Source organism: Lissotriton helveticus, chromosome 2_1, assembly GCF_964261635.1.
Source record: "Lissotriton helveticus chromosome 2_1, aLisHel1.1, whole genome shotgun sequence".
Taxonomy (NCBI): domain Eukaryota; kingdom Metazoa; phylum Chordata; class Amphibia; order Caudata; family Salamandridae; genus Lissotriton; species Lissotriton helveticus.
Genome location: NC_136059.1, coordinates 371706676 through 371733497, shown reverse-complemented (window position 1 = coordinate 371733497; position 26822 = coordinate 371706676). Strand labels below are relative to the sequence as shown.

The 26822-nt window shown below is 48.5% G+C and overlaps 1 protein-coding gene across 3 annotated transcripts in view; it reads left to right on the top strand.

The window, feature by feature from the left end:
- The window catches only part of RICTOR (RPTOR independent companion of MTOR complex 2), a 1600666-nt gene that overhangs the window by 1182061 nt on the left and 391783 nt on the right, over positions 1-26822 (top strand). For all 3 annotated transcript variants that reach the window (XM_078674985.1, XM_078674984.1, XM_078674983.1), the window contains exon 33: positions 1232-1316. In XM_078674985.1, coding sequence (XP_078531111.1) covers positions 1232-1316 — 85 coding nt within the window. The remainder of the gene's footprint in view (positions 1-1231; positions 1317-26822) is intronic.

Below are 26822 nucleotides of genomic sequence, written 5' to 3'. Positions count from 1 at the left end.
GGAGTTTCGTCCAGCAGCAGGAGGCCAGACTTGTGTCTGTGGCAGCAGCATCCATTTTGTGATGCTGAGGCTCTGGTTAACTTTAACCGGGATAGTCAGAACGAACATGTCTTCTCCCTCTAAAAGGGTGGAATGCTACCCCCGTCGCCAGAATTGGCGAGGGGGTAGTATTCTAAAGCGTATGACACCTTACACGACATGATTAGATAAAGCCAAACCAAAGTTAGCATTTAACCGCGAGGTTCATAATGCACTTAAGAGTATATGGTATGGCAATATCATAGAACAGCTATAAGGACATGGTTCCGAAAGCTGCAGACAGGCTCAGCTCATCCTAGAACACCATCTCACACATAACCAAATGGCAATAACCATAGTCACTCCTATGGTTATTGTCATAGGTAGTGACTTATAGGTTACTGTGTGTCTATATTTAAGGGTAGATATAGGAATACTATACCTAAGCAAGGGGTGATTACACGACGTTACCCCAGCTGAGTGATCAGCCAGTTGTGTCAGTTTGAGTGGCTAGCCAGGGGTGGCATAATACATGCTGCAGCCCCTGGTAGACCTTGGTTGCACCCATGCCCTGAGTACCTAAGGTACACTTCTACATGGGCTGACAAGGTGAACCAATTCCCAATTGTGTATGTACCTAGAGTACATGGTTTGAATTTAGAGAGAGTGCATCTGGGCAGTGGGTCTGATTAGCAGGCCCACATCCACATCTAAGTCGAAAACCAGTAAAGCAAAAGCAAAAAGTGGGGTGACATAGGAAGCAGACCCTACTCTCCTACAGGCGTTAACTAAGGTAAGTGTTTATCACCAACAGACAGTGAGCCATCAAAAGACAACTGTATCACTACAAACAAAACATAATAATAATGCTTGATTGACCAGTTCACTGTCCAGGGGTTATCTTATATGACTAATATCATGACAGTGACTGCTTTTTCCACTTCTTAATTGTGAGAAATGTTTTAATCCTTTTTATAAATTTATAATTTATTGGGTTTTATCATGATGTGAATGATTGTTTATGTTATGATTTTAGTTATTTGTACAATAAAGGTTATTCAATTGAAAGTAAGGTGTCTTATAAATGTTTCTTTTTGAAAGGGAAAATCATTTGTAAACATTTGATATTAAGCGCATAAACTAATACAGCAGCAGATATATTGTTGTAATTGTTATGCTCATGTTGCATTAATGTGCCATAACCTGATTTCAGGTAAAGGATACACCATATTTCCAAAAGAAAACAATCCCTCCTAGTGATGACCGTGCAGCACGAATATTGGTACCTGATATTGGAGGTAAACTGCTTAATATATTACAGTTTTTGTAAGTATTTTGATATAATTTGCGCAATTTTGATTGGCACAGCGGAGCAGTCTTGCAGCTATTAGCAATGATTGCTCATTGTTAGGTCCGGCATTAGCCAATACCTTCAGAATTTGCTAAAACTATATGTATATATATATATATATATATATATATATGTATGTATATATATATATATATATATATAATTCACAGAGAGTTGTCCCCTCGAAAAAGGCCACGCACAGGGTATTGATTTCGGCGTTTTTTAATGAAGCCAGCAGCAGTTAGGATGTCAAGGCAATTCATCAACTTGATTAGAGGGCCCGACGCGTTTCGTGCTCTGACGCACTTCATCATGGGCTGAAAATGCTGACAAGCGCGGTACAGTTTCTGGAGCACCTGATATTATCGAAGACCTGCCCATGTGGGCGTGTTACCAGCCGCAAAGTCTGCTGGTTGTTGTAGTGCTTCACCATCTTACTCAAGTGAGTTCCTGCCGCGCTGTTCAATAATGCACATTGATTCCCAAGTGGGGTATGATGATAATGTCCTGCACAACCCACTGCACTTATCTACTGAATTCGGCCTTTCTCCTGTCCCAAGTGTGCTAATGCCGCCTGGCATCAGCACTGGTCCGTTCTCCACGGCAGAGCCTTTCTCACAGCAGGACTGGCCGTTTAAACATAATTCACAGAGAGTTGTCCCCTCGAAAAAGGCCACACACAGGGGATTGATTTCGGCGTTTTTTAATGAAGCCAGCAGCAGTTAGGATGTCAGGGCAATTCATCAACTTGATTAGAGGGCCCGACGCGTTTCGTGCTCTGACACACTTCATCATGGGCTGAAAATGCTGACAAGCGCGGCACAGTTTCTGGAGCACCTGATATTATCGAAGACCTGCCCATGTGGGCGTATATATATATATATATATATATATATATATATATATATATATATATATATATATATATATATCTTAATTATAGGGTCTCTTGGCAAGCCAGCTTTCTTCAGCCATTGGATGTTTTTATGGCATTCACATGTTCCGTGCAGCATCCAGCATGTGGAAGTCGGTCAGCCCACTTCAGTCATTGGTTAACTTCACTGTGAGTAAGCGCATTCTGATATTTCAGAAGGAGTACATCCACCTACGAAATAGCCAGGGTCTACTATTGCAATGAGTACTTTTTCAAACCAAAAAGAAAATGTAGGTTTAGGATATATAGATACCTCACTTTATATATATATATATATATATATATATATATATATATATATATATCTGAAAGAGACACGTTAGTGATAGATTTCTTACCTTAGAATATACGGAAAGTTTTCATCAGCAGTACCCCTTCGCGTCGGAAGGTGCGTTGTGTGGCTCTGTATCCATCGCTGGTGTTGTAGGCGCCGAGATGACCTCACGGAGATTACTTAGGTGCCACCCATGCGCGCTGACGTCAGTTCTTTCTTTTTCCACACCAGCAAGTGCAGATCCGGTTGGAGCACGCACCCTAGTCCCTTTTAGTTTCCCTTTTTTTTTTTTTTTAATAAATCTTTTTATTAACTGCTCATAATATCAGACAGTACGGAATATTATTCATATAGCATGTGATAGAACGAAATTACACCATATAATGTAAGGCTGTCATAGACACAATGTGGACATTAAACTGTTAAAACCCCGCTCCAACCCCACCCCATCGCCCTGTGGTTTTGCCACGGCCCCCAGATCTTTTTCTATTTTTTAGTGCAACCTCTACTCTTATTGATGGTCTCCTCCGCTCTCTGGCACCAGTCCAGATCCCGCAACCACTGGTCCCATTGCGGAGGAGCCTGTGCCCCTCAGCTACTAGCTTTATTTCTTTTCGCAACCCCGGCTGCCAGTGCCAGCCAGGCCTCATTATATCTGGATCAATCTGTGGCCCCCTTAAACATTAGCAATAACCACCTGGGCTCTAGCAAAACCGGTGAACCCACAACAGTCGCCATTTTGTCCGTGACCTTAGTCCAGAAGGGCACTATCTCCGGGCACTCCCATAGTATATGGTCGAAGGAGCCATTGCCTTGACATCCCAGGGCCGACTGACTCCTTCCCCAGGCATACAAGTGGGTGCAAGGGTAATACATTCTGTAAAATTTTCAGCTGCTCTAATCGGAACCTGGCACAAATTGCTATCTCACGTGGGCTTGGTAGGGCATCCTGCCAATCATCATCTTCCAGTGCGCCAATGTCGCTCACCCATCTCTCTCGCAACGGCACCAGTGGGTCAGGCATGTTATTTATGAGTTTACGATAGATAGTGGAGGTGGGTTTCCCTAAGATGGGGTCAAGGAGCAGCCTATCCTCCATCGGGGTATACTCCGGGATGGACGTGCCACACCACATGTGTGAGCGTAGGGCGTGAATGAGACGTAAGTAATGGTAATGTTGTGAGTCATGAAGATCATACTCTTTTTTTTCAGATATTGAAAGGAGCGGGGGCCTCCCTTCCCATACGTCCCCCAAGTACTCAATGCCTATTAGTTTCCACCCCCAAAAGCCATTGAGTCTAGTCACTTCTGCCAATTGCGCAACGAGCCAAAGAGGAGTTCTACCCGTCAGGGAACCCATCCACCCCAGGAACTTGTTTGCTTCTCTCCATCACTAAAACACCGCCCCTGTGTGCGAGGGCCAGTCCTTCCTTAGCTTAGAGCAATGACTCGCAGTTTCCATCTGGCATTACCAACCGGTCAACTCTGTATGCCGGTTCTGACCTAGCCGCGTACGCCTAGTCATTGACCACCTGCAGCTGAGAGACCCGATAGTACAATTGTATGACTGGGAGGGCCAGCCCCCCATCATACACTCCTCTCGTCAGTTTCCGCAGCGCAATCCTGTGGTTGCCACCATCCCAGAGCAGCGGCCGCACTGCCTGTGATATTCATGTAAACACCCCAGTCGGAATCGGGTACGGCTTGTTTTGTAAGATATAAAGGAGTCTAGGCAATGCTAGCATCTTAAACAGTGCTGCTCGACCCATGAGGGAGAGAGGTAGTGTCCGCCAGTGACACACATCAGCTACCAGGCGCATCAGTTGGTGCTCCATATTTTTGGTGTGGAACTCCGCTTTATCCCTGGTGATGTACACCCCCAAGTATTTGAACCCGTCTACAGCAATTGATGCAGGGCACATGGACAATATCCCCGGGGAAGGACCCGAGAGCGGGTAGATCACAGACTTCACCCAATTAATGGTGTATCCCGAGTAGCTCCCGAATAGTTCAAAGAGATGCAGCACCAGCACCATTGACTGGTACGTCCTAGCCATGTATAAGACAATATCGTCCGCGTATAAAGAGATATGCGCTTCCCAATCATCATTCAGTGCCAGACAACAGAATGACCTGTACCTCCTGATCCAGTGGGTCAGCGGCTCTAGGGCCAAGGTGAACAGGAGGGGGGACAAGGGACATCCCTGTCTCGTCCCCCTTCGGAGTGGGAAGGCTCTGGACACCGTCCCGTTAACTCTCACTCTCGCTAACGGTTGCTCGTAAAGGAGGCTCACCCAGCTGCAAAATGTCGGGCCAAAACCTAGTCGTTGGAGAACCATAAATAGGTAGGGCCATTCGATACTGTCAAATGCCATTGAGGCGTCCAGCGCCATCAATGCAGTCTGAGTGTCCCCAGCATCTTCTGTTATGTATAATACGCCATATACACGGCGTAGATTATGGCGGGTACTCCTGCGCGGCATGAATCCCGACTGGTCAACATGCACGAGGTCTGATAAAACCAGGAGCAGCCTATCTGCCAGGGCCTTAGCTACGACTTTTGCTTCGACATTGATCAGCGAGATTGGCCAGTAAGAAGAGTATTGATCTGCCGGCTTGCCTGCTTTATGGATCACTTCAATCTTGGCTTCCCACCTTTTGCGCTTCCTGATACATCTGCAGGAGGGGGCCTGTGATGACGTTCGCCTGCTGCTTGAATATTTCTACTGAGAGCCCATTTGGCCCCTGTGCTTTCCCAGATTGGAGGGAATTGAGGGCCTCCCGTATTTCCTCTCCTGTGAAGTCAGCCTCTAGTTGATCTCTTTGTTCCCTAGACAGTGTAGGCAACGCAAAGTCTTTCGGGAACTCCACACAATCTTGTTCCGTCCTGCTGCAGACCGGGGTGTAGAGCCCCTCAAAGTGGGACACGAACGCTTCCGCTATATCCGTGCTATTGGATGCTAGTGAGCCTGTCATGTTTCGTACCTCCGCCACCCAGGAACGCTCCCTGTCCCTAGGTTCAAGCCACGCCAGGAGCTTCAGGGCTTTATCTCCTACATCGTAAATCCGGTGTTGCGTGGTAAGGGAATAGGCTCGCGCCTCACTCTCAGCCAGTGCCGGGAGTTCCTTCTGTTTAAGGGCCAATATATGGCGGCAATCAAGTGCGGACGCAGCGCCGGGGCCTCGCTCAAGATCTTTTATCTCCTGTTCTAACTTCCCCAATTAGGGCCTGGACCTGTCCTCTCAGAACTGTCTTGTATGCTTCCCATAACGTGAGGTGGGACTCAAAAGACCCCCCGGTTCTCTTTAAACTACAACTGGGAGCCCTCCCGAAGTTTATCTCTTATGGTTTCATCCTGGAGGTGCCACGAGTCGTTCCTCAGGAATGCTGCCTTTTTAGTCACTAGACCCTTGAGGATGACGCTGACTGGGGAGTGGTCAGAAATGCCCCGGGCCAGGATGTGAGGTTCCGTATATTCGCCCCTCTGAACCGTGCGCGTGAAAAGGTGGTCTGGTCTGGAGAAGGACCCATGTCTGGCCGAGTAGAACGTGTACTGTCTGTGTGTGGGATGGTGCGTGCGCCACAGGTCCCCATGCCCCAGGGCCTCATTGAAGCCCTGTAATCCACATCTTCCCTGAACCCCGGTCCCCCACCTGAATGATCCAAGTCAGCGTTCATTACAGCATTCGTATCTCCCCCCATGAGAAGGGTTCCCCCGGGAAGGTCAGCCAGGAAGGAGCTCAGTTGTGCAAAAGTCATGGTGTGTAGACCGGACGGAATGTAGCATGAGCCCAGTACAATAGTTCGCCCCTCCCATCTACCCCCCACTGCCACCATGCATCCTGAGTAGTTGTTCCTCGTGCCGGAAATTACCATGGGAGGGCGTTTCGGATCAAAATACCCACTCCTCTAGAGCCGGATCTAAACCCCGAGTGGGCCACCATTTTATACCCAAAACGGTCCAGTGCCTTACATCTGTTGCCACGCAGATGTGTCTCCTGGAGGAGAACAACATCAGGGGAGTGCCACTTCAGGTGTTGCAACACCAATGTTCGTTTAATTTTGTTGCCCGTTCACGTTTCACGTCCATATTTTAACCTGCGTCTGTTCCCCATCTGTGGTTTGGAACCTAAATTTCCTCGGATAAGCCATGTTCCCCTGTGTCCTGTTAAGACAATTCTCACATGCAAAAGTACTCGTATGACATGGGAAGCTCCCCTTTCCCCCCAACTCCCCCCTCCCTGCCTGCTTGCTCCTTGGGACCCCAACCTCCCACCCTCCAAACTTGCAGAGTGCCTGTCGCCCCATCAGCCCAAAATCAACTTGGAAAGGGAACATAAGCCTACAGCCAGCAGAAAGAAGTATACTTAGATAACAAAGGGTACACCTGTTAATAAGGATACATTACAACAATCCTTACTCCCTCCCCTCCTCCCCCCAACCGTCCCGGATTCAACATTAGGGGCAATTATCCCGAACAGCAGCCTGTAACACTTCCAGAATACTGAAGTTCGGTAGTCAGGAGTGTTCCTCAGAGTTCCTGCTCAGATTCTGGGCCCCCAAATTCCATGTAGACCCCATCACCAAGGGCAGAATTCACCTCAACTTGGTGTGCTTACCACAGTCACCTGGGTCCACTCTGTTCACGTTCCGGGGTGTCCGGTCCTGGTCTGTCAGTACCCGCTGGGTATTGGCCAGGCTGGTGATTTTCAGATGTGTTCGGGCCCCCGTTTCTGCCGACTGTTCACCACCCCTCCAACCAGTCACTGGCCTCTTGAGGTGAATCAAAAAAATATGCTTTTTTTCCCTCCAGGATCTTGAGGCGAGCTGGGTAGAGCATCATGTACTTCACTCCTTGTTCCCTGAGGGCTCTTTTTACTCCTTCAAAGGACCGTCTTTGACGTTGGACAAGAAGAGTGGAATCTGGGAAGAAGCAAATCGTAGCATTCTCGAGTTGAAGGTCCCCAGACACCCGTGACGCCTGTCAGTTGGCATCACGGTCTCTATAGTTCAGGATTCGGGCTATGATGGTACGTGGAGGGGCCCCAGGCTTGGGCCTTCCCCCCAGTTCGCGCTGGGTCCTTTCCATCGAGAAGAAGTTAGATAGGCGCTTCGGCTTTAAGTGATTAAGTATGAGGTCCTCCACGAACCAGTCCTTGGATGGCCCCTCCAACCCTCCGGGACCCTCACTATGCAAATGTTGTTGCGCCTCGCACGTCCCTGCTGGTCTTCCAGCTGTGCATATATGTTAGTTTGATTTTTCGTCGGGCTGCTATGTGTTCTTCAAGTCTTAGTCTTGGATTGAAGGCTGCCGATACCAGTCTCTGCCACAGCCACTTTGTCTTACATTTTCCTGAAATTTGCGCGCAGTAAATGAACCTCCTGCGTCACGGAGTCCAGCTTAGGTTCCAATGTTCCGGCGGGTTCCCTGATAGCCGCCATGATGTCTCTGAGCGAGGGGTCCAGGCCGTCGTCCGCTGTCTCCTCCCGTTGGCTCGCCCCTTGGAGTCCATCCTCCTTTCCCATAGCCACCGTGTATTTACCTATGTGGTTGGACTGGCCTTGACCCAGCTGTCGATTGCGGCCCATGGCAGATGACATAGCTCTGGTCCCCGCATCCACTCCCCAGCCGGGCCTCAACCCGTGTATGTCCACGCCAACTCCAAGGGTGTGTGGAATCAAGCTGCCACCTGTGTTGCAGGACTCCCCTCTGGATCGCCGCCTGCCCTCCCACACTGCTGCTGCCTACCTGTGAGTATTGACTCACCACTGCAGTCCCCCTGCGTCTTCTTTACTAGGTCAGCCAATTCAGGGCCCCAGTCAGAGCAAGCCGCAGCGTCCCCTCTCTACAACGTACCTGCAGCAGCCACTGCCGCCTCAGGATATTGAAGAGCACACTCCTGGAAGCATGTCCGGCATCGCCCAGGGAGGGGCTCCATCAGACAGCACGCTCCGAGCCAATGGGCGCCTGCCCGCCGCTCCCACTCGGGCTGTCTGCTTTACAGGACTCCCCTCCGGATTGTCCCCTGCCCCTCAAACTGATGCTGCCTTCTCGTGAGTATGGAACTCACCACCGCAGTCTCTGCCCCTCCTCCTCCAGCCTGAGCGGGTTGCAGTGTCTCTTTCTCCGCCCGGTTAGTACCTGCAGCCGCCGCCGTCTCAGGATTTGGGAGAGCTCACCCCTGGAAGCACGTCCGTCTTCTCCTAGGCAGGGGCTCCGTCAGTCAATCCGCTTTGAGCTGCCGGCCGCCATTTTGCTGCTCCTACTCGAGCGGCCCGGGTCACCTTTATCTCGGAGTTATCAGAGCCAGGGGGGATCGTCTCGGTCACCGCTGCACTCGGCCGCCTCCCGATGCCTTTGGATGCCAGTGGGTGCCACTTCTATCACGGATATTGCTGACTGCTAGCGCAGCTCTTATAGCTTGCGGCCATCTTCCTCGGCTGCAAGCCACGCCCCCACCCTCTCCCCTTTTGAGTCTTTGACTCCTGGTGCCACGTAGGGATGCCTGCGTTTAAATCCTGAGCGGCCTGTCGCCGTTTGATGTCGGTGGCCGACACCCATGGCGTCTGTCTCTGTCATGGCTCTGAAGGCCTTACGGGCCAGTTTTCATCTGCCAGCTTAGGGCTGTGGTCGGTGAACACTGCATGCCTCTTGGGCCGCTATTCCCAAGCTGTGTGGTACACAGTTGCGCAGGTGCTGCCTCAGTTTCCGGAGGCGGTTCGGACAGTGCTTTCCTGAGCTGTTGCTTAGGGGAAAAATGCAGCAAAGTTCGCCATTAGGTGTGGACTGGACACCGCGGACTCACTGGAAGGACAATTTTCACAACAGTGGCCCTCCGTCGCCATGCCTGGTTGCGGTCCATTGGTTTTTCAGGGGATGTACAAAGTTCTCTTATGTACATGCCCTTTGATGGTACTCTCCTGTTTGGCGATAAGGCAGATAGTGCGCAGAGCGTTTTAAGGACTCCTGGACTACGGCCATGTCCTTATGTCTCTCCAGCACACGCCCGGCCACGTCTGCTTTTGTTCCTTTCGTGGCCATGGAAGGGGCGACACAACACGTTCGTTCAGCCAAAAGCCTGCGCAGAACCAACCTCCGCGCGGACGTGATTCCGGCCGCGGCGGGACAGGGGGCCAGCGTGCGGGTCAGTCCACCTCTGCAGCATCCGCCGCAAAGCCTTCCTAGTCCGAGCTTTGGGGCACACCCCACGCCGGTGGGCAGCAGGATTCGCCATCACCTTCCGCACTGGCGTTTCGTTACCTCGGACAGGTGGGTGCTGCAAATCGTCCAAACAGGCTTCTCCCTACCCTTCAAGACTGCCCCTCCAGCCATGCCACCTCAGTTCCACCACATGTCGGGGACCATTTTGCGCTTCTCCAGCAGGAAGTCACGGCCCTCTTGGCCAAGGGGGCCACCAAGTTTGTTCCTGGGCCAGAAGTAAGATGTGGTTGTTATTCCCACTACTTCTGGTCCCCAAGAAGGAGAAAGGGGGCCTGCGTCCCACCTTGGACCTCAGGAACGTCAACCGCTTCCTCCGGAAGGAGAAGTTCAAGATGTTGACTCTGGCTCAGGTCTTGACTGCCCTTGACCCTGGAGACTGAATGGTAGCATTGGACTTGCAGGACGCATATTTCCATATCCCCGTCCTGCCGGCCCACCGGCGTTACCTGCCGTTCACGGTAGGCCTAGACAACTTTGTTTGCCGTGCTCCCCTTCGGCCTTACCAGTGCCCCTCGGGTGTTCACGAAAGTGATGGCGGTGGTCGCAGCTCATCTGCGAAGACCAGGGGTTTCAGTCTTCCCCCATCTCAACGACTGGTTGTTGATGGCGGGCTCGCCCCAGGCAGTCATCTCCCACCTTCAGACTACGGCCGACCTCCTGCTTTTGCTGGGGTTCTCCATCAGCGTGCCGAAGTCGCACCTGAGTCCCTCCCAAAAGCTCACCTTCATCGGAGCGGTTCTGGATTCAACGCAGGTTTGGGTTTATCCACCCGAGCAGCGAGTCTGAGATATTCAGGCTATGATTCCGATCTTTCAGCCTCTATCCTGGGTTTCGGTCAGGATGATCCTCCTGCTCCTGGGCCTAATGGCCTCCTGCATCCTGCTAGTGCAACATACCAGATGGCATATGCGGGCTCTGCAGTGGGACCTGAAGTTCCTGTGGGCACAGCATCAGGGCAAGCTATCCGATCACGTCCAGATCTCGGATGGCACTGCATGACAATTGCAGTGGTGGCTCACGAATTGCGATTGGGTCAATGGCAGATCCCTCTCCCTTCCCCAACTGGAGCACACAGTGGTGACGGATGCGTCCCTCCTGGGATGGGGCGGCTACATGGGAGAGGTGGAGATCAGAGGCCTCTGTTCTCCGGGGGGGTACCTGCTCCATATCAACCTTTTGGAGCTTCAGGCGATACGACTTGCACTGAAAGCATTCCTTCCCTGTCCGGGGAAGTGTAGTGTAGGTGTTCACGTACAACACCACTCCCATGTGGGACTGCAACAAACAGGGCGGGTGGGGTCGTGGACCCTATGTAAGGAGGCCTTTGGACATGGCTGGAACATCAAGGCATTATTTTGATGGATCAACAACTGGCAGGTTCTCTGAACGCCAAGGCGGACGAAGTCAGCTGCCGGTGCATGATGGATCACGAATGGCATCTGAATTCGGACATGGCGCAAGGTCTCTTTCTGCAGTGAGGAGAGCCTTGGTTAGATCTGTTGGCCTCCGAAGAGAACACGCCAAGTCATCAGTTCTGCACATTAAAATTTCCAAGGCGGCACTCACTCTGCAACGCTTTTCGTCATGAGTGGAGCTGCGGTCTGTTGTACGCCTTTCCGCCTATACCACTTCTGCCCATTGTGCTGAAGAAGATTCGGTGCGACCAGGCCCAAGTCATCCTTGCGTCTCCGGATTGGGCACGAAGATACTGGTATCCCGAGCTACTCAGCATGGCGATCGATCCCCCGATCCGACTGCCTCTTCGGGACAATTTTCTGTCGCAGCAGGGGACGGTCCTACACCCGAACCTGCGTGGAGATTGAGCGGCGACAGTTGACAGCTTTCGACCTTCCTTCCTAAGTTTGTGATATTATTCTGGCAGCCAGGCGTCCCTCCATTAATATGGAATACGTCTGCAGGTGGAACAAATTTGTGGCATGGTGCACAGCAAAGGCTGTGGATCCCCTTTCTGCCCCTCTTTCCGAGGTCCTTCTTGTTTCTTCTCTCTTTGGCCCAGCAGGACTCTGCTATGGGTGCTATCAAGGGTTATCTCTCGGCTATTTCCGCCTTTTTACGGCTTCCAGATCAGCCTTCTCTTTTTAATTCCCCGGTTGCTAATCGCTTCCTGAAAGGCATTACACACGTTTCCTCCTGTGCCTTTCATAATGCCTCAATGGGACTTAAATCTTGTCTTGACCTATCTGATGTGAGCTCCCTTTGAGCCACTTCATAACTGTCACTTACGTCTTCTCACTCTAAAGACAGCTTTCCTGGTAGCTATCACCTCTGCCAGAAGAGTGAGTGAGCTCCAGGCTCTTTCTTCTAAACCTCCTTGTTCGAGGCATATGAGCTGCAGATTATACACTGTGCATAGATCGCTACCTAGTGTTGGGCCCGGATGTCTGCAGTTGTTTTTGTCCTGAAAAGTCTTTGGAAGTCACTGAATAGGTGACTCCTCCTTTTGACAATAGTGCGCATGGGCATTGGCTCCATCCTTAGATTGCTTTTTTTTTGCCACCGGGCTCGGATGTGTTTCCTGCGCTCCGTGTTGGAACCGATTTTCCTTCGGCTCGCAATAATCACCATCTTCTACGGTATTGTTTTGAACTCGTTTCCAATCTACGCTACTCTTCAAATCTGAAGTCTTCCATTCCGGTCGTCGAAGGCCTTCGGGCCTACCTAGGCCTCATCTTCCAACTCATGGAAAGGACGCCATTTCAAAAGTGTCCTCTATGTGGGTTGAAATTTCCTCACACCGATCTCCATGAGGTGTGCAACCTTTGACTCTCACCGGAGCACGAGGCCAGAGACTGTTCCGCTTCTGCCTCTTTCCGCTCCAAGAAGACGATCCGGGACCGATGAGCTCAAAGAACAATGGCTCGCACATCAGCTTCGATCCCAGACGATATCTTCAAAGAGGGCGTCGGCGTCACAGAGCAACAGCAAAGAACATGGCATCGACAGTAACTCCGAGGTCGAAGATTCAGACGTCGAGGACATCACTCTGGCACAGAGGGTCGTAAGTAAGAACGTCGACCACGACCCCGACCCTTCCTCGACACCTTCTAAAAAGGCTACGGTCACACCCTCGCCCTCGGGCCCGGGTGCACACTGAGACACCTCTTCCCATGCCCCGCCTTTGAGCTCGGCAAAGAAGACTAATAAGCCTTTTGGCGACTCTGGCTCGAGTCAGCCTACCCCTAGTGCCAGCGCACACCTACCGGATCCGAAAAAGAAAGCATCGTCTTCCTCCACGCCAGATACTTCCACATCTAAGCACTCGGTGCCGAAGACTAGCACTGGCTCCTCAGCACCAAAAACACACTCTGAGCAGAGCAAAAAAAAAATTCCACCGAGTCCCAAGCTTCAGAGCAGACAAAACCCTTGGAGCTGGCAAAACCCTTGGAGCTGGCAAAACCCTTGGAGCCGGCAAAACCCTTGGAGCCGGCAAAACCCTTGGAGCCGGCAAAACCCTTGGAGCCGGCAAAACCCTTGGAGCCGACAAAACCATTGGAGACGAAAAAACCATTGGAACCGAGAAAACCATCTGAACCGAAAAAGACAAATGTTCCACCGTCTAAAGACACTGCTAGAGAACTTGTTTCAAAGCCGAAAGATCCTCACAGCTCGGTGCCGAAAAAGTCCTCGCATCAAAAGATCTACCTCCCACAGAGGACTTATTCTACCAGACCCTACACAAAGATTCTGGTTAAAGATCCAAAAACTCGTCGACTAACTCTTAGTTCTAAAAAACGACCATTGGACACGCCTGCACCAGCTCCTCATCCAAAGAAAAAGGATATTGCAACCTCTCCTTTAAGGATACCTTCTCCTCCTCCTCCTCCTACTCCTTCTCCTCCACCTCATGTCCCATCACCACCTCTTCCCCTACCACATCACTCCCCTGCACCTTCTACTGCGGTAGCAGACGATGATAACAGGGATGACACGGGTGGTGCAGACAGTGAGCCACCAGATCATTCTAGTCCTCCTGGCTCACCTGACCCTTGGGATGATTATAGCACCCCAGATGTCCCTAACGTCCAACAAGACTACATATATCCCTCCAGGCCTTCCCCACCAGAGGACACTATGGGATTTAACCAACTAGTACTTAGGGCTGCCCAATACCATGGGGTTGACCTACATACTGACCCAGTAGAAGAAGACTTCCTCCTCGATACTTTTAACAACGCACAAAGGTCCACTTCGATTCTACCCATGCTTAAAGGTGTTATTAAGCATGCGCCAGAAGTCTTTAAAGACCCAGTTAGGGCTTGAATCTTCAACCCCCGAATTGAGAAAAAATATATGGCTGCCCCTTCAGATCCAGCCTACATTAATGGGCCTGCACCATTAGACTCCATTGTAGTCTTTAATGCATGCAAAAGAGCAAATTCACAGACATCAGGCGAGGCTCCCTGTTAGAACTGGGGGTCTCTAGTTGGCAGAGGTAGGTACCACTGTCCAAATAGGGACCCTTGCTTCTAGTCAGGGTAAGGAGGAACCACTCTTTAGTGAACCTCTGCTCACCCCCTTGGTAGCTTGGCACGAGCAGTCAGGCTTATCAAAGGCAATGTGTAAAGTATTTGTACCAACACTCACAGTAACACAGTGAAAACAGCACAAATGGACTCCACAACAGTTTAGAAAAATAGAAGTATTTAAACTAAACAAGACCAAAGCGACAAATATCCAACATACACAGTTCAAGAATATGGTTTCAAAGGAGTTCTTAAGGTTGCGTTAAAATAATCCACAGTTGCGTGAAAATAGTTAACAGTTGCGTCACGTTTAGCCAACAGTACCTTTAGATGCGACAAAGTTCCAAAACAGAACCTGATGCGGTGGAAAACAAGCGATGCGTCACTCCTGAGACACTGGGGAGGCGGTGCGACAGCCCCGCTGGACGCAGCGGGTGTGTTGCGACGAATCGGGTCTGTATGGGGAGGGAGGCGATACCTTGTATGGATTCCGGTGCGTAGTTTCCGTAGGGAGCCTCTCGCAAAGGCACGATGCGACAATCTTCGTGACGGCGACGATCTCGGGTGCGGCGGAGATGCGCGGCTCAGCGTCGATCTTTTCCTCTCGCGGCACCTCGATGCGATGGCTCTGCGACAATACTCGCAGTGACGTGATGCGGTCCGCAAGCAAGGGGTGCGGCGACCTCACCCAGCAAGGACAGGCTCTGCGACGCTACTCGCAGCGATGGTACTTTTCCCGCACCGGAGCGATGCGTTCCGCAAGCGAAGGATGCGTCGGTTCTTGCTGCGCCAACAGGCGCTGCGACTATCTCGATCTTCGCGGCGACGGGAATTTCCTCGCACTGACGGACATGCGCTCCGCGAGCGATGCATGAAAATTTGCAGATAGTCTTAGTTTCTTGTTCTCCAGCTTTCCAACCAGCAGGACACAACTTCCAGATGCCCCTCAGTCTGATTCAGCACTCAGGAAGGGCAGAACTCTCAGCAGAGCTCAGGGAAAGCTGGGGGTGAAGTCCTTTTGTTCCTGGGACTTCTTAACAGGAGGCCAGCTCACAACAGGCCCTTGGAGATCTCTTCAAGAAAGGGGACAAAGCAACAACAAAGTCCTTCCCCTCTCCTTGGCAGCAAAGCAACTGCAGGGTAGTCCAGCAAAGCAACAGCAGGACAGTCTTCCTTCTTTAGTCTTGCAGCTTTCTCCTTGGCAGAGGTTCCTTCTTGATTCTAGGATGTCCAAATTTTCTGTAGTCAGGGGGCCTGTACTTATACCCCTAAAAGTATTTGTTCCCTTTGTGCAGGAGCGCTCTGAGCCCGGTCTGAACCAGTTCTGGGTGTTCCTTGAGGGTTTCCTGGCTTCTCCTTTCCTTTCAGAGTGAGGGGGTGGGTTGTCAGCCGCCCAGCAGGAGGTGGAGCCAGCGTTGTGGAAAGCAGACACAGCCCTATTCAGGCCCAGGTGCTATCCCCTCCCACCATTCTAGATGCAGATGGAGCTATTCAGCCCAGGGATGGCCACTCAGCCTCTGGGAGCCACCCAGCCCCTGTCACTCACAAACCAGACAGTCAATTCACAAACAGGCCAAGGCACACAGAACGGTCAGACAAAAGAACAGCCACTTTCTAAAAGTGCTGTTCTCAAACACAGGATTTAAAAACAACCTTTCCTAAACGATGTGTTATTAAATTCTGAGTTCAGGGATACCAGACTTTTATGTCCTATCTTGCTCCTATGGGAAGATATGCTGGTAGCCACTGTAGCCAGCATTCTCTCCATGATAGCCTATGAGGCAAGATAGCCTTACAATAGTGAAAAATGAAAATGGCTGTAATTCACTACCAGTGCATGTCACCTGCACTAGTACATGCTCTACCTTTCACATAGACTGCACCCTGCCCAAGGGGGTACCTTGGGCCTTCCATAGGGGCGACCAATGTGCACTGAAAGGGAAGGGTTAGGCCTGGTCAGTGGGGACACTGACCAGGAGGACATGGCAGTTCACAGACTGCACACAGGCACTGCGGTGGCAGGCCTGAGACACCATTTTAGGACTACTCATGTGGGTGGCACAATCAGTGCTGCAGGCCCACTAGTAGCATTTGAATCACCAGCCCTGTCACTCTCAGTGCACTTTACTAGGGACTTCTCGGTAATACAAATATGCCAATCATGGATAACCAATCACAATAACAATTTATACAGGGAGCACTTGCACTTTGACACTGATCAGCAGTGGCAAAGTGCCCCAAGCATCTAAACGAGCAAGAACGAAATCCAGCACAGCATAAAAAATACAGGAGGTAGAGGCAAAAATATTGGGGTAAACCACGCCAAGGATGCCAGGTCTAACACTCCCCCACCAGATAAAGAATCTAAGCTCCTTGACGCATCAGGTAAAAGAACAGCGTCACAGGCACCAAACATTTGGTATATCACAAATTCTCAAGCATTACTGGCAAGATACGAAAGAGCACATTATGATGAATTAGAATCAATAATGCAGCACCTTCCGGATAAATACAAAAACCGGGCACATGAGCTTATACAAGAGGGTAAAAACATCACAAATACCTCTATTTGTGTGCACTAGATGCAGCAGATATTGCTTCAAGGGCAATTAATACCAGTGTCCTGTTGCGTAGACATGCTTGGTTACGCATTTCAGGTTTTAAACCTGAAGTACAAAGTGCCATCCTCAACCAACCAACCCTTTGATGGGCAACACTTATTTGGGCCTAATGTCGACGTATCTCTTGAAAAAATGAAAAAAGATATGAACACAGCTAAATCTATGGGAGCCTTGCAGTCGCAACCTCCCAGACGCTCCTTTCGCCGCTCATCTTACAGAGGCACCACCAGGGGATACTCCTCAGACTTCCTACAAAGCCCCTACACAATCCACCTACAGTAGGGGCTACCAAAGAGGTAGTTTCAGAGGTAACAACAATAAGGGCAGAGGCAAAACCAACAACTCCTGCTCTGCCTCCACTCCTGTCCAATGACTTCCCTCCCCCAACACATTCCACTCCAGTTGGGGGAAGACTACAACAATTCCTACCAGTCTAGATCAACATCACATCAGACAGGTGGGTGCAATAAATAATTCAATTGGGTTACTGTCTCGAACTAACATCTACCCCCCCCCCCCAAACATACCACTCAAACAGCGTCCAATGTCACAGGAACATTTGATACTACTCAGGCAAGAGGTAACATCCCTCCTACAAAACAAACGCAATAGAACCAGTTACATTGCATCAGCAAAACAGAGGAGTTTACTCCCTGTCCTTTCTCATTACAAAAAAGGACAGATCTCTAAGGCCCATTCTCGACCTCAGATTACTGAACCTGTACATACAATCAGACCACTTCCATATGGTCACACTCCAGCAGGTTATTCCTCTCCTTTTACAAAACGACTTCCTTGCCACTATAGTCTCAAACACGCATATTTCCACATTCCCATTCACACAGCTCACAGAAAGGACCTCAGATTTGTACTAGACGATCAGCACTATCAATTCAAAGTACTCCCATTCAGGGTCACAGCAGCACAAGAGTGTTTACCAAGTGCCTTGCAGTAGTGGCAGCGCACTTAAGAAGACAGCATATTCACGTCTTCCTATTTCTCGACGACTGGCTCATAAAAGCCAGCTCATACAGTCAGTGTGTACAACATACTCACACCACCATGCAATTACTCCACGACTTGGGGTTCACAGTAAGCCACACCAAGTCCCACCTGCAACCGTCCCACGTACAACAATATCTAGGTGCCACAGTAAACACCTTCACAGCACTAGCTTATCCTTCTCCTATTAGGATAACAAATATGCAAGCTCTTCTAACCAAATTCCAACCGTAGCACTCTCTTCCAGCTCGAGTGTTCATGCAACTCAACCCAGAACCATGGAGAGATCAGACACCCACACCCAGCTCAGCTCAACCTAGCGAGCTGGCTCCTGAAGTCCTAGAGTTTGGTTATCTTAACCGTTCTCCTGACTGTATGAACGTTATTAAAGAAGCTAGATGTCCCACCACTAGGGCATGTTATGCAGCCAAGTGGAAACGGTTTGTAATATACTGCCATAACAACGACATCAATCCTCTAGATGTCTCTATTAAATACATCATAGGATACTTATTACACCTCCAAAGATGTAACCTAGCGTACACATCTATTAGACTGCATCTTGCTGCCATTGCAGCATACCTACAAAATAGACAACATCTATCACTCTTTAGAGTACTGTAATGACGTGTTTCTCTATATGTTTTGGTGCTTCTGTCAGTCACCAGGTCATTACTTACCACACCCTTTCTCAGGTTACATAAAGACACCACATTTCACCATACTTACCCAAGAAAGGAATAAACACTGACAAAATATAAGACCATTGCTGAGGAGCTCGCAAATAACAAGTCACAACACCTCCCAATCTAAGAGGGTAAACAACGCATGCTCCTCCTGGCAATGTAATTTAGACATCCCTGATGGGAGGCACTTTCCCTTCCATATCAACAATTACCCATTAGAGGGGAATCACCCATCCCTCTGTAAGTACTTGGTAAAAAAAAGGGGTCTCAACCTTCCCTCGCAAGGAATACCAACAAATGATATGCTCCAGGGTTTCTTTATTACATGATAATAGGATGACAAAAGAAAGAAATAACTAAACATCACAGTATACATTAGCAGCAATCATAGATATACATAGAGCCTGAAAATAAAAGCATAGTTAGATAAAGTTAGATATACATCGAACACCTCACCATAATCTTAGGCGTCTTGTCATCTGAAGAAGGGTCCGTCTCTCTTTCCCTCACTGGTTGGTTCTGGACTCTCTGTGGTACACACACGTCTGCCCCGTGATGTATCATCAGACCGCCAAAACACCAGACCAGCATCGTAGCATCTCTCCAGCTCTCAGCATCTCAGCTCCCTGCCTCTCAGAAACTCTCTGAATCTCAGCCTCTCTCGGACCCCCTTTCTCTAATATAGAACTCTCTCCTCTATCGAAGCTTCTGGAAGAACCCGCCTACCTTTCTCACAAGATTCCTGTACTTTTCCACACCAAGCACCCAACAGCAGCTGGCCAAGCTGTTGTCATGGCGCCAATGCGAAGAAGGCACATTCCTCCTGATAAGAACTGGTCTGCTCAGGTTCACTGCCGGTGAACAACACATGTAATCTCAAATATCACCTCTCACCTACAGAGGCTCAGAAGATGGCTGCAGTTTAGAATATGGCGTTGCTCAAGCATAGGCCTCTACTACTTGGAAAGCAGAATGCTATTATACCACGTCAAAGCCAATAGGCTAAAGTCATAATTCACCTAACTCACATAACACTATGCACTTAATCCCTCAGTATCCACTATGGAGCACATGTGTGCACCATCAGCAACAACTCTGCACCTCGACATCCCTCACCTTCTATTCTTTGGCAAGATTATTCTATTGCAAGACCACCCTACATTAAGGCTAAAGGAACATAGCACACTAAAGTCAGTACACAATGGTGGTGATCGAGGGTCATCACAGATCATCAGACCACTAAAGTGGCTCATTCACTACAAGTACCTGCCATAAAGGCTTTTATCGAGGGCCTCAAAAGAATAATTCCTCCCAGAGCACCACCTTCACCTGTGTGGAATTTAAACATTGTTCTTACATGGTAAACGGGACCTCCATTTGAACCTTTACATAAATGTGAGTTGCAAATCTTAACCTGGAGAGTTGCTTTCCTAGTAGCTATTACTTCTCTAAGACGAGTTAGTGAGCTACACGCATTAACCATTCAAGAAACTTTTCTGCAAATGCATCATAATAAGGTTGTTCTCCGTACCAATCCTAAATTCCTTCCAAAAGTCATTTCACCCTTCCATCTCAATCAATCTGTAGAGCTGCCAGTATTCTTTTTGCAGCCACAGACAGTCGCATACTTTAGATGTCAAAAGAGCATTGCTTTACTACATTGAAAGAACACAATCCTTTCGTAAAAGTAAACTTTTTGTGTCTTTCTCAGCACCACACAAAGGTAACCCCATATCAAAATCGGGGATAGCTAGGTGCATTGGCACATGTATACAAATTTGGTACCACAAAGCTAAACTTACATTATCTATTCCTCTTAAAGCCCACTCTACTAAGAAAGATAGGGGGTTCAATGGCATTTTTAGGGAACATCCCCCTAGATGACATATGCAAAGCAGCCACATGGTCTACACCACACACATTCACAAAACACTATTGTGTAGATGTGCAAACTATACAACAAGCTACTGTGGGCTAGGCTGTACTCAAAACCCTGTTTCAAACTACTGCAACAGATACGGGTGGTCGCGGCTAAGAGTGGGTACTGCTATACAATCTATGCACAGTGTGTAATCCGCAGCTCATATGCCTCAAACGAAATATGCTACTTACCAGTATGCATCTGTTCTTGGCATGTAGAGCTGCAGAGTTGCACAGGCTCACCTGCCTCCCCGGCTACCTTTATCTGTTCCAGTATTATCTTAATTAGATACAGCTTACATGAGCATCCTTCCTGTTTCTTACAAGCTCCATCATTTCCCTACTAGCGAAAAACAATCTAAGGATGGAGCCAATGCGCACTATTGTCCAAAGGTGTAGTCACCTATCCCGTGACTTCCAAAGACTTTTCAGGACAAAAACAACTGCAGACATCCGGGCCCAACACTAGGTGGTAATCTATGCACAGTGTGTAACTCTGCAGCTCTACATGCCAAGAACAGATGCATACTGGTAAGTAGCATTTTCCTTCTCTCTGTTCATCCGGACAAAGTTGTTTTAAGGACTCGTCCTTCTTTCTTGCCAAAGGTTGTCACGCCCTTCCACATCAGGCAGACCATTACATTGCCCACCTTCTTTCCGCCTCTGCATCCTTCAAAAGATGAAGAGAGACTCCGTCGTCTGGACCCAAAACGTGTGCTCTCATTCTATCTGAAGCACACACAACATTTCCGGGTGGATGACCAACTTTTTGTTGGCTACGTGTGCGCCAAAAAAAGTTGGGCCGTGCACAAACGGACCATCTCTCGGTGGGTTGTTCTGTGCATCAAATAATATTACTCATTGGCTAAGAAGGAGTCTCCTGAGGGGCGTGTCTATTCTACCCGGGCAATGGCAGCCACTACTGCTTTGTGACGTGGTGTTCCCTTGCAGGACATCTGTCAGGCAGCTATGTAGGCCTCACTACACACGTTTACCAAGCGTTATTGATTTGACAGTCAAGTCTGGAGCGACGGCTTCTTTGGCCATTCTGTTCTCCGTGACTTTCTGGTGTGATCTTGTTTGCAGACCCACCACCGGGGTTGGTATTGCTGGGTTATCTGTTCTAAGGTAAGGAATCTATCACTAACGTGTCTCTTTCAGATGCACAAGTTACTTACTTGTGTAACGATATATCTGTAAGAGATATTAGTTAGTGATAGATTCCTTACCGCCCCACCCATCCTCCCCGTTCTTCAAACTGATTTGTAGGGTTAGGGTCATCCCTTTCAGGGCCCTAGTTGCATGGCACCAGTGGTCAGTTTCTTGCATGGCTCTCCATTCCAGGCGCGGAAAGTCGTGTACAAAACTGACGTCAGCACGCATGTGTGGTGCCTAAGTACTGTCCGTGATGTCATCTCGGCCCTACTACACCAGCGACGGACGCGGAGCCGCACAACGCCACCTTCGACGCGCAGGGTTAAGGCTGACGAAAACTTTACGGGTCCAGTCTGACGCCTGCGGATATTCTAAGGTAAGAAATCCATCACAAACTAATGTCTCTTACAGATATATTGCTACAAAAGTAAGCAACTTGTGCATATATGTGATCAAGGCTTTGTGCCGAAACGTTATGGCGACAGCTGAATAAAAAACAACAGCATCTGAATTACCTGGTCCGTGTCTGCTTCTGAGGGCGTTATCGTGGGAGGACGATCGCACAAGGGAGACGGAGGTCGTATATATATATATATATATATATATATATATATATATATATATTTGCTCCAAGGTTGTCCACCTTTGAGTAGCACACGAGCAGCAGCTTGATTTATGTGTAGGTGAGGACGGGGATCCTCTTGTAGATGCCGCTCCGTAATGGATCTGCCCGACGCGTTTCGAAGCTCCATATGCTTCTCTTCAGGGGCTTTAACGGAAGCGGTGTGCGCAACCGCTGACCCACGTTTCCATTTTCCATATGACACATCCACCAATTGGAGGCTCAAATGAGACTGTGTATTATGGGAAGTGTGGTGCGGAAAGCACATAATCAAGTCCTGTATGGAGCCCGCAAGTGGGCCCGTCCTCGATCCCGTGTGCGGCTGCTGTTTCACTTCCGTGACCCCCAAGGATGACGGGGTGGTGCATACTCCGTGGCTGGACGGCCGCGTATAAATTGTCGCTCCAAGGTTGTCCACCTTTGAGTAGCACACGAGCAGCAGCTTGATTTATGTGTAGGTGAGGACAGGGATCTGCTTGTAGATGCCGCTCCGTAATGGATCTGCCCGACGCGTTTCGAAGCTCCATATGCTTCTCTTCAGGGGCTTTAACGGAAGCGGTGTGCGCAAACGCTGACCCACTTCTCCATTTTCCATATGACACACCCCCATGGGAGGCTCAAATGAGACTGTGTATTATGGGAAGTGTGGTGCGGAAAGCACATAATCAAGTCCTGTATGGACCCCGCAAGTGGGCCCGTCCTCGATCCCGTGTACGGCTGCTGTTTCACTTCCGTGACCCCCAAGGATGACGGGGTGGTGCATACTCCGCAGCTGGACGGCCGCGTATAAATTGCCGCTCCGTAATGGATCTGCCCGACGCGTTTCCGTCATCTTTGGGGGTCATGGAAGTGAAACAGCAGCCGTACACGGGATCGAGGACGGGCCCACTTGCGGGGTCCATACAGGACTTGATTATGTGCTTTCCGCACCACACTTCCCATAATACACAGTCTCATTTGAGCCTCCCATTGGTGGGTGTGTCATATGGAAAATGGAGAAGTGGGTTAGCGGTTGCGCACACCGCTTCCGTTAAAGCCCCTGAAGAGATGCATATGGAGCTTCGAAACGCGTTGGGCAGATCCATTACGGAGCGGCATCTACAAGCGGATCCCCGTCCTCACCTACACATAAATCAAGCTGCTGCTCGTGTGCTACTCAAAGGTGGACAACCTTGGAGCGACAATATATATATATATATATATATATATATATATATATATATATGTTCCACAAATTGCCCAAAGCATCGAGATGTCACCCGACTGCGCCCAGCCATCCGGCAATTACCATGCGACCTGCTTTTTGGTCCAAAAATGTTTCTTACTGCCAACGCGTTTCGAGGCCAAGAGCCTCCTCTTCATGGGCTGCTTTTAAGAAAACACTCAGGCTTGCATTTGCGTTAATCATCATTTTATCTTCGCATGTGACCTACAAAAAAGGAATGGTTTCATACAGTTAGGCATGCTGGTAATCGTAGCAGGTCGCATGGTAATTGCCGGATGGCTGGGCGCAGTCGGGTGACATCTCGATGCTTTGGGCAATTTGTGGAACATTAATTACGCGGCAGCCCTGCCGTGGAGATGAGCACCATCAGCAGCCGGAATGAAAGGTGAAACCAGCTGTCTGAGGCTTTGGTGTTTGAACTGTTCAAGACCGAGAAGCACTGCGCTCCATATGCACAATGAAACTGCATTTTGCTCCGAATACCTACTTAAGGATAAACAATGAAAAAGAAATAATGCTTTGAAAATTAGAACTAACACTGCGCTTGCACTTGGAACTACGATGACCAGCATGCCTAACTGTATGAAACCATTCCTTTTTTGTAGGTCACATGCGAAGATAAAATGATGATTAACGCAAATGCAAGCCTGAGTGTTTTCTTAAAAGCAGCCCATGAAGAGGAGGCTCTTGGCCTCGAAACGCGTTGGCAGTAAGAAACATTTTTGGACCAAAAAGCAGGTCGCATGGTAATTGCCGGATGGCTGGGCGCAGTCGGGTGACATCTCGATGCTTTGGGCAATTTGTGGAACATATATATATATATATATATCAATGCTCCAAACTCCGTTCCTCTTTTCCAACAAAGTAGAGCACTCGGTATATGTAAGGCAGTTCGTGTTTTTCAGCCAGCAGCAGACAGCAAAACAGACGCGTTTCGGACTGGGTCCTTCGTCAGTGTTTACTACAATCACTGCAAGGCGGCATTTTTAAATCATACCCGTCATCCGTTCAACAACAGCGATGACGGCAATCGAAGGAAAGTCGGTAAACACTTTCTAATGGCAGCCATTTTAACACTGTTTCCAATCGTATTATCATTGGGAATTTAACACAAAACCATCTTACATGTATAATGCAAACAGAGTTTTTTAAGGAATTAATTATATCCAACAAGCAACACTGTATAGTTGTCACATGCGGTTAGTATTGTCATCAATCAAGCCGTATATCGGCATTAACATCCATTTTCACCATTTCGCATACTTGGCCCCAAATCGACCCCATGGGTTCAATGGTCAACGACACTGTGCGATGTCCCAAATAAACCACTAAGTTAAGTGTGTTATTAAGCCGTGGATCAGCTCAGTTCTGTTATGCCAATAGTTGTCACCGACTATTCCATAAAACATATTAAAAACATGGACTCAACAGTAACACTTGCTCATAATAAGACCTGTGCTTCAACCAATCGTCATAGTTAGTTTTACAGTTTCGACAAACAAGATGTCTAGGGTATGAAGCATAATATAAAAGCTGAAATCAAAATCAAAAGGGCAGAAGATCATAGTAATGTCTATAAAGACAATCTACCCAGGTGCACAGCCATTTTCTTCCCACTATTCAACCCTAACGGGGCCTTGGTCTGTAAATCGATTATGTAGCAGTATTCCAGCCTACGTAATCGTGAAACCCTATCACCTCGTCTTGGATTTGGGGGTTCGTGATCAATGCCGTAATATTGTAGCAGGTCCCTATTGCTCTGATGTTCAAGAGCGAAGTGCCTTGCTACTGGATAGTTGACATCCTTGTTGGCGATTGCTCGTTGGTGTTCTAAGGGATATGAAAGGTTTCTTTCCCTGTGGGAAGTGCAGAGCTTGCGTTTGTAGCAAACGTGTGCGAAAGTACAAGATTCCCGGACTGTCGAAACCTAAATCAATTGTGAAATTCATCACATGCCTGACTCCTTTTGTGGTATATTGTCTCGTTTGTCCCTGTGGACTAAATACATAGGTAGTATGATGCATAATGTTAAGATACGTATTCTAGAACACCAACGAGCAATGTCATCATTGTAGGAAACTTTAAGTGTGACTATATACATTATTTACATATATGTACTGGTAACTTAACCAGATCAAGTTCATCTGTTGATCATCATTAGTTAAAGCGATAACGTTTACGCTGGGTCCTACACAGATCTAGATAGCACAAGTATTCACAGAACTAAATTTTATAACGTATTGATAGCATTACATGCCGCTTCAATTTCTGTGCTAACAACATAATTGAGCCCTTAATGGGCATATACTCAAATGACATTTGCAAATCAATCAATTAATTAGGAAATCGGGGGTGTCTCTCACAGATTGGATTCATTATCTTCATGATCGGTTTCATATTCGAACCCTAAAATAAGCCCATATGTTACCATAATACAAGAACATCTAACATATATACAGGGACATCACTGTGTTCCAACTACAGATGCATCAGAGCCCACTTATCCCAGGTGTATAGATAATTCTTCTTCAGAATTAAGGCCAATGGGAATGATAGTATGCAAATCAATTATGTATCTCGATTCTACGTAATTTCTGTTCCCTGTTGCCGCCTCGTTCACTAACAGGAACGTGGTCAATACAAAAGAATTTGAGAAGTGTGCTGTCACTATTGTGGCTTTCAGAAAAATGCCTTGCCACTGGGTATGAGGGATCTCTGTTATCAATAGCACGAGCATGCTCCAAGATTCTGCGCTTCGCAGGATGTATGGTACTGCTTACGTAGATTTTCATGCATGGGCATACCAGGCAGTAAACACAATAAGGTGTAGTGCATGTTAGGAATTTATTAATCTTCCTCTTATCTTGTCCGCTGGGACCTGATAGGCCAAGACTTTCGAACTGCTCTTGCAAGCCTTGCATTTAGAGCATGGGAAAAATCCTGTCATTGTGCTCAACTTTGAGACAGAGGGGACTGATACGGAGTGGCTCTTTACCAGGTGATCTTTGAGTGATCTACTGCGTCTAAAAGTCATCAGGGGATGTTCTGGTAAATCTTTACCGACTACCAGATCTGCCTTTAAGATATGCCAATTACGATACAAAATTTGTCTCTGTGCCCCTGCATCACCAGAAAATGTGGTGATAAATCTACAGGAATCGGTCTCACGTTCAGTGGATTGTCTCTTTTCTTTCAATAAGCTGCTACGTGGAATTTCATTCACTTTCTCAAATGTTTTTGTTAGCAATTCAATCTTGTGTACTCTCGCCTGAAACCTACCGATTGCATCATTGGCTGCGTGTTCAAA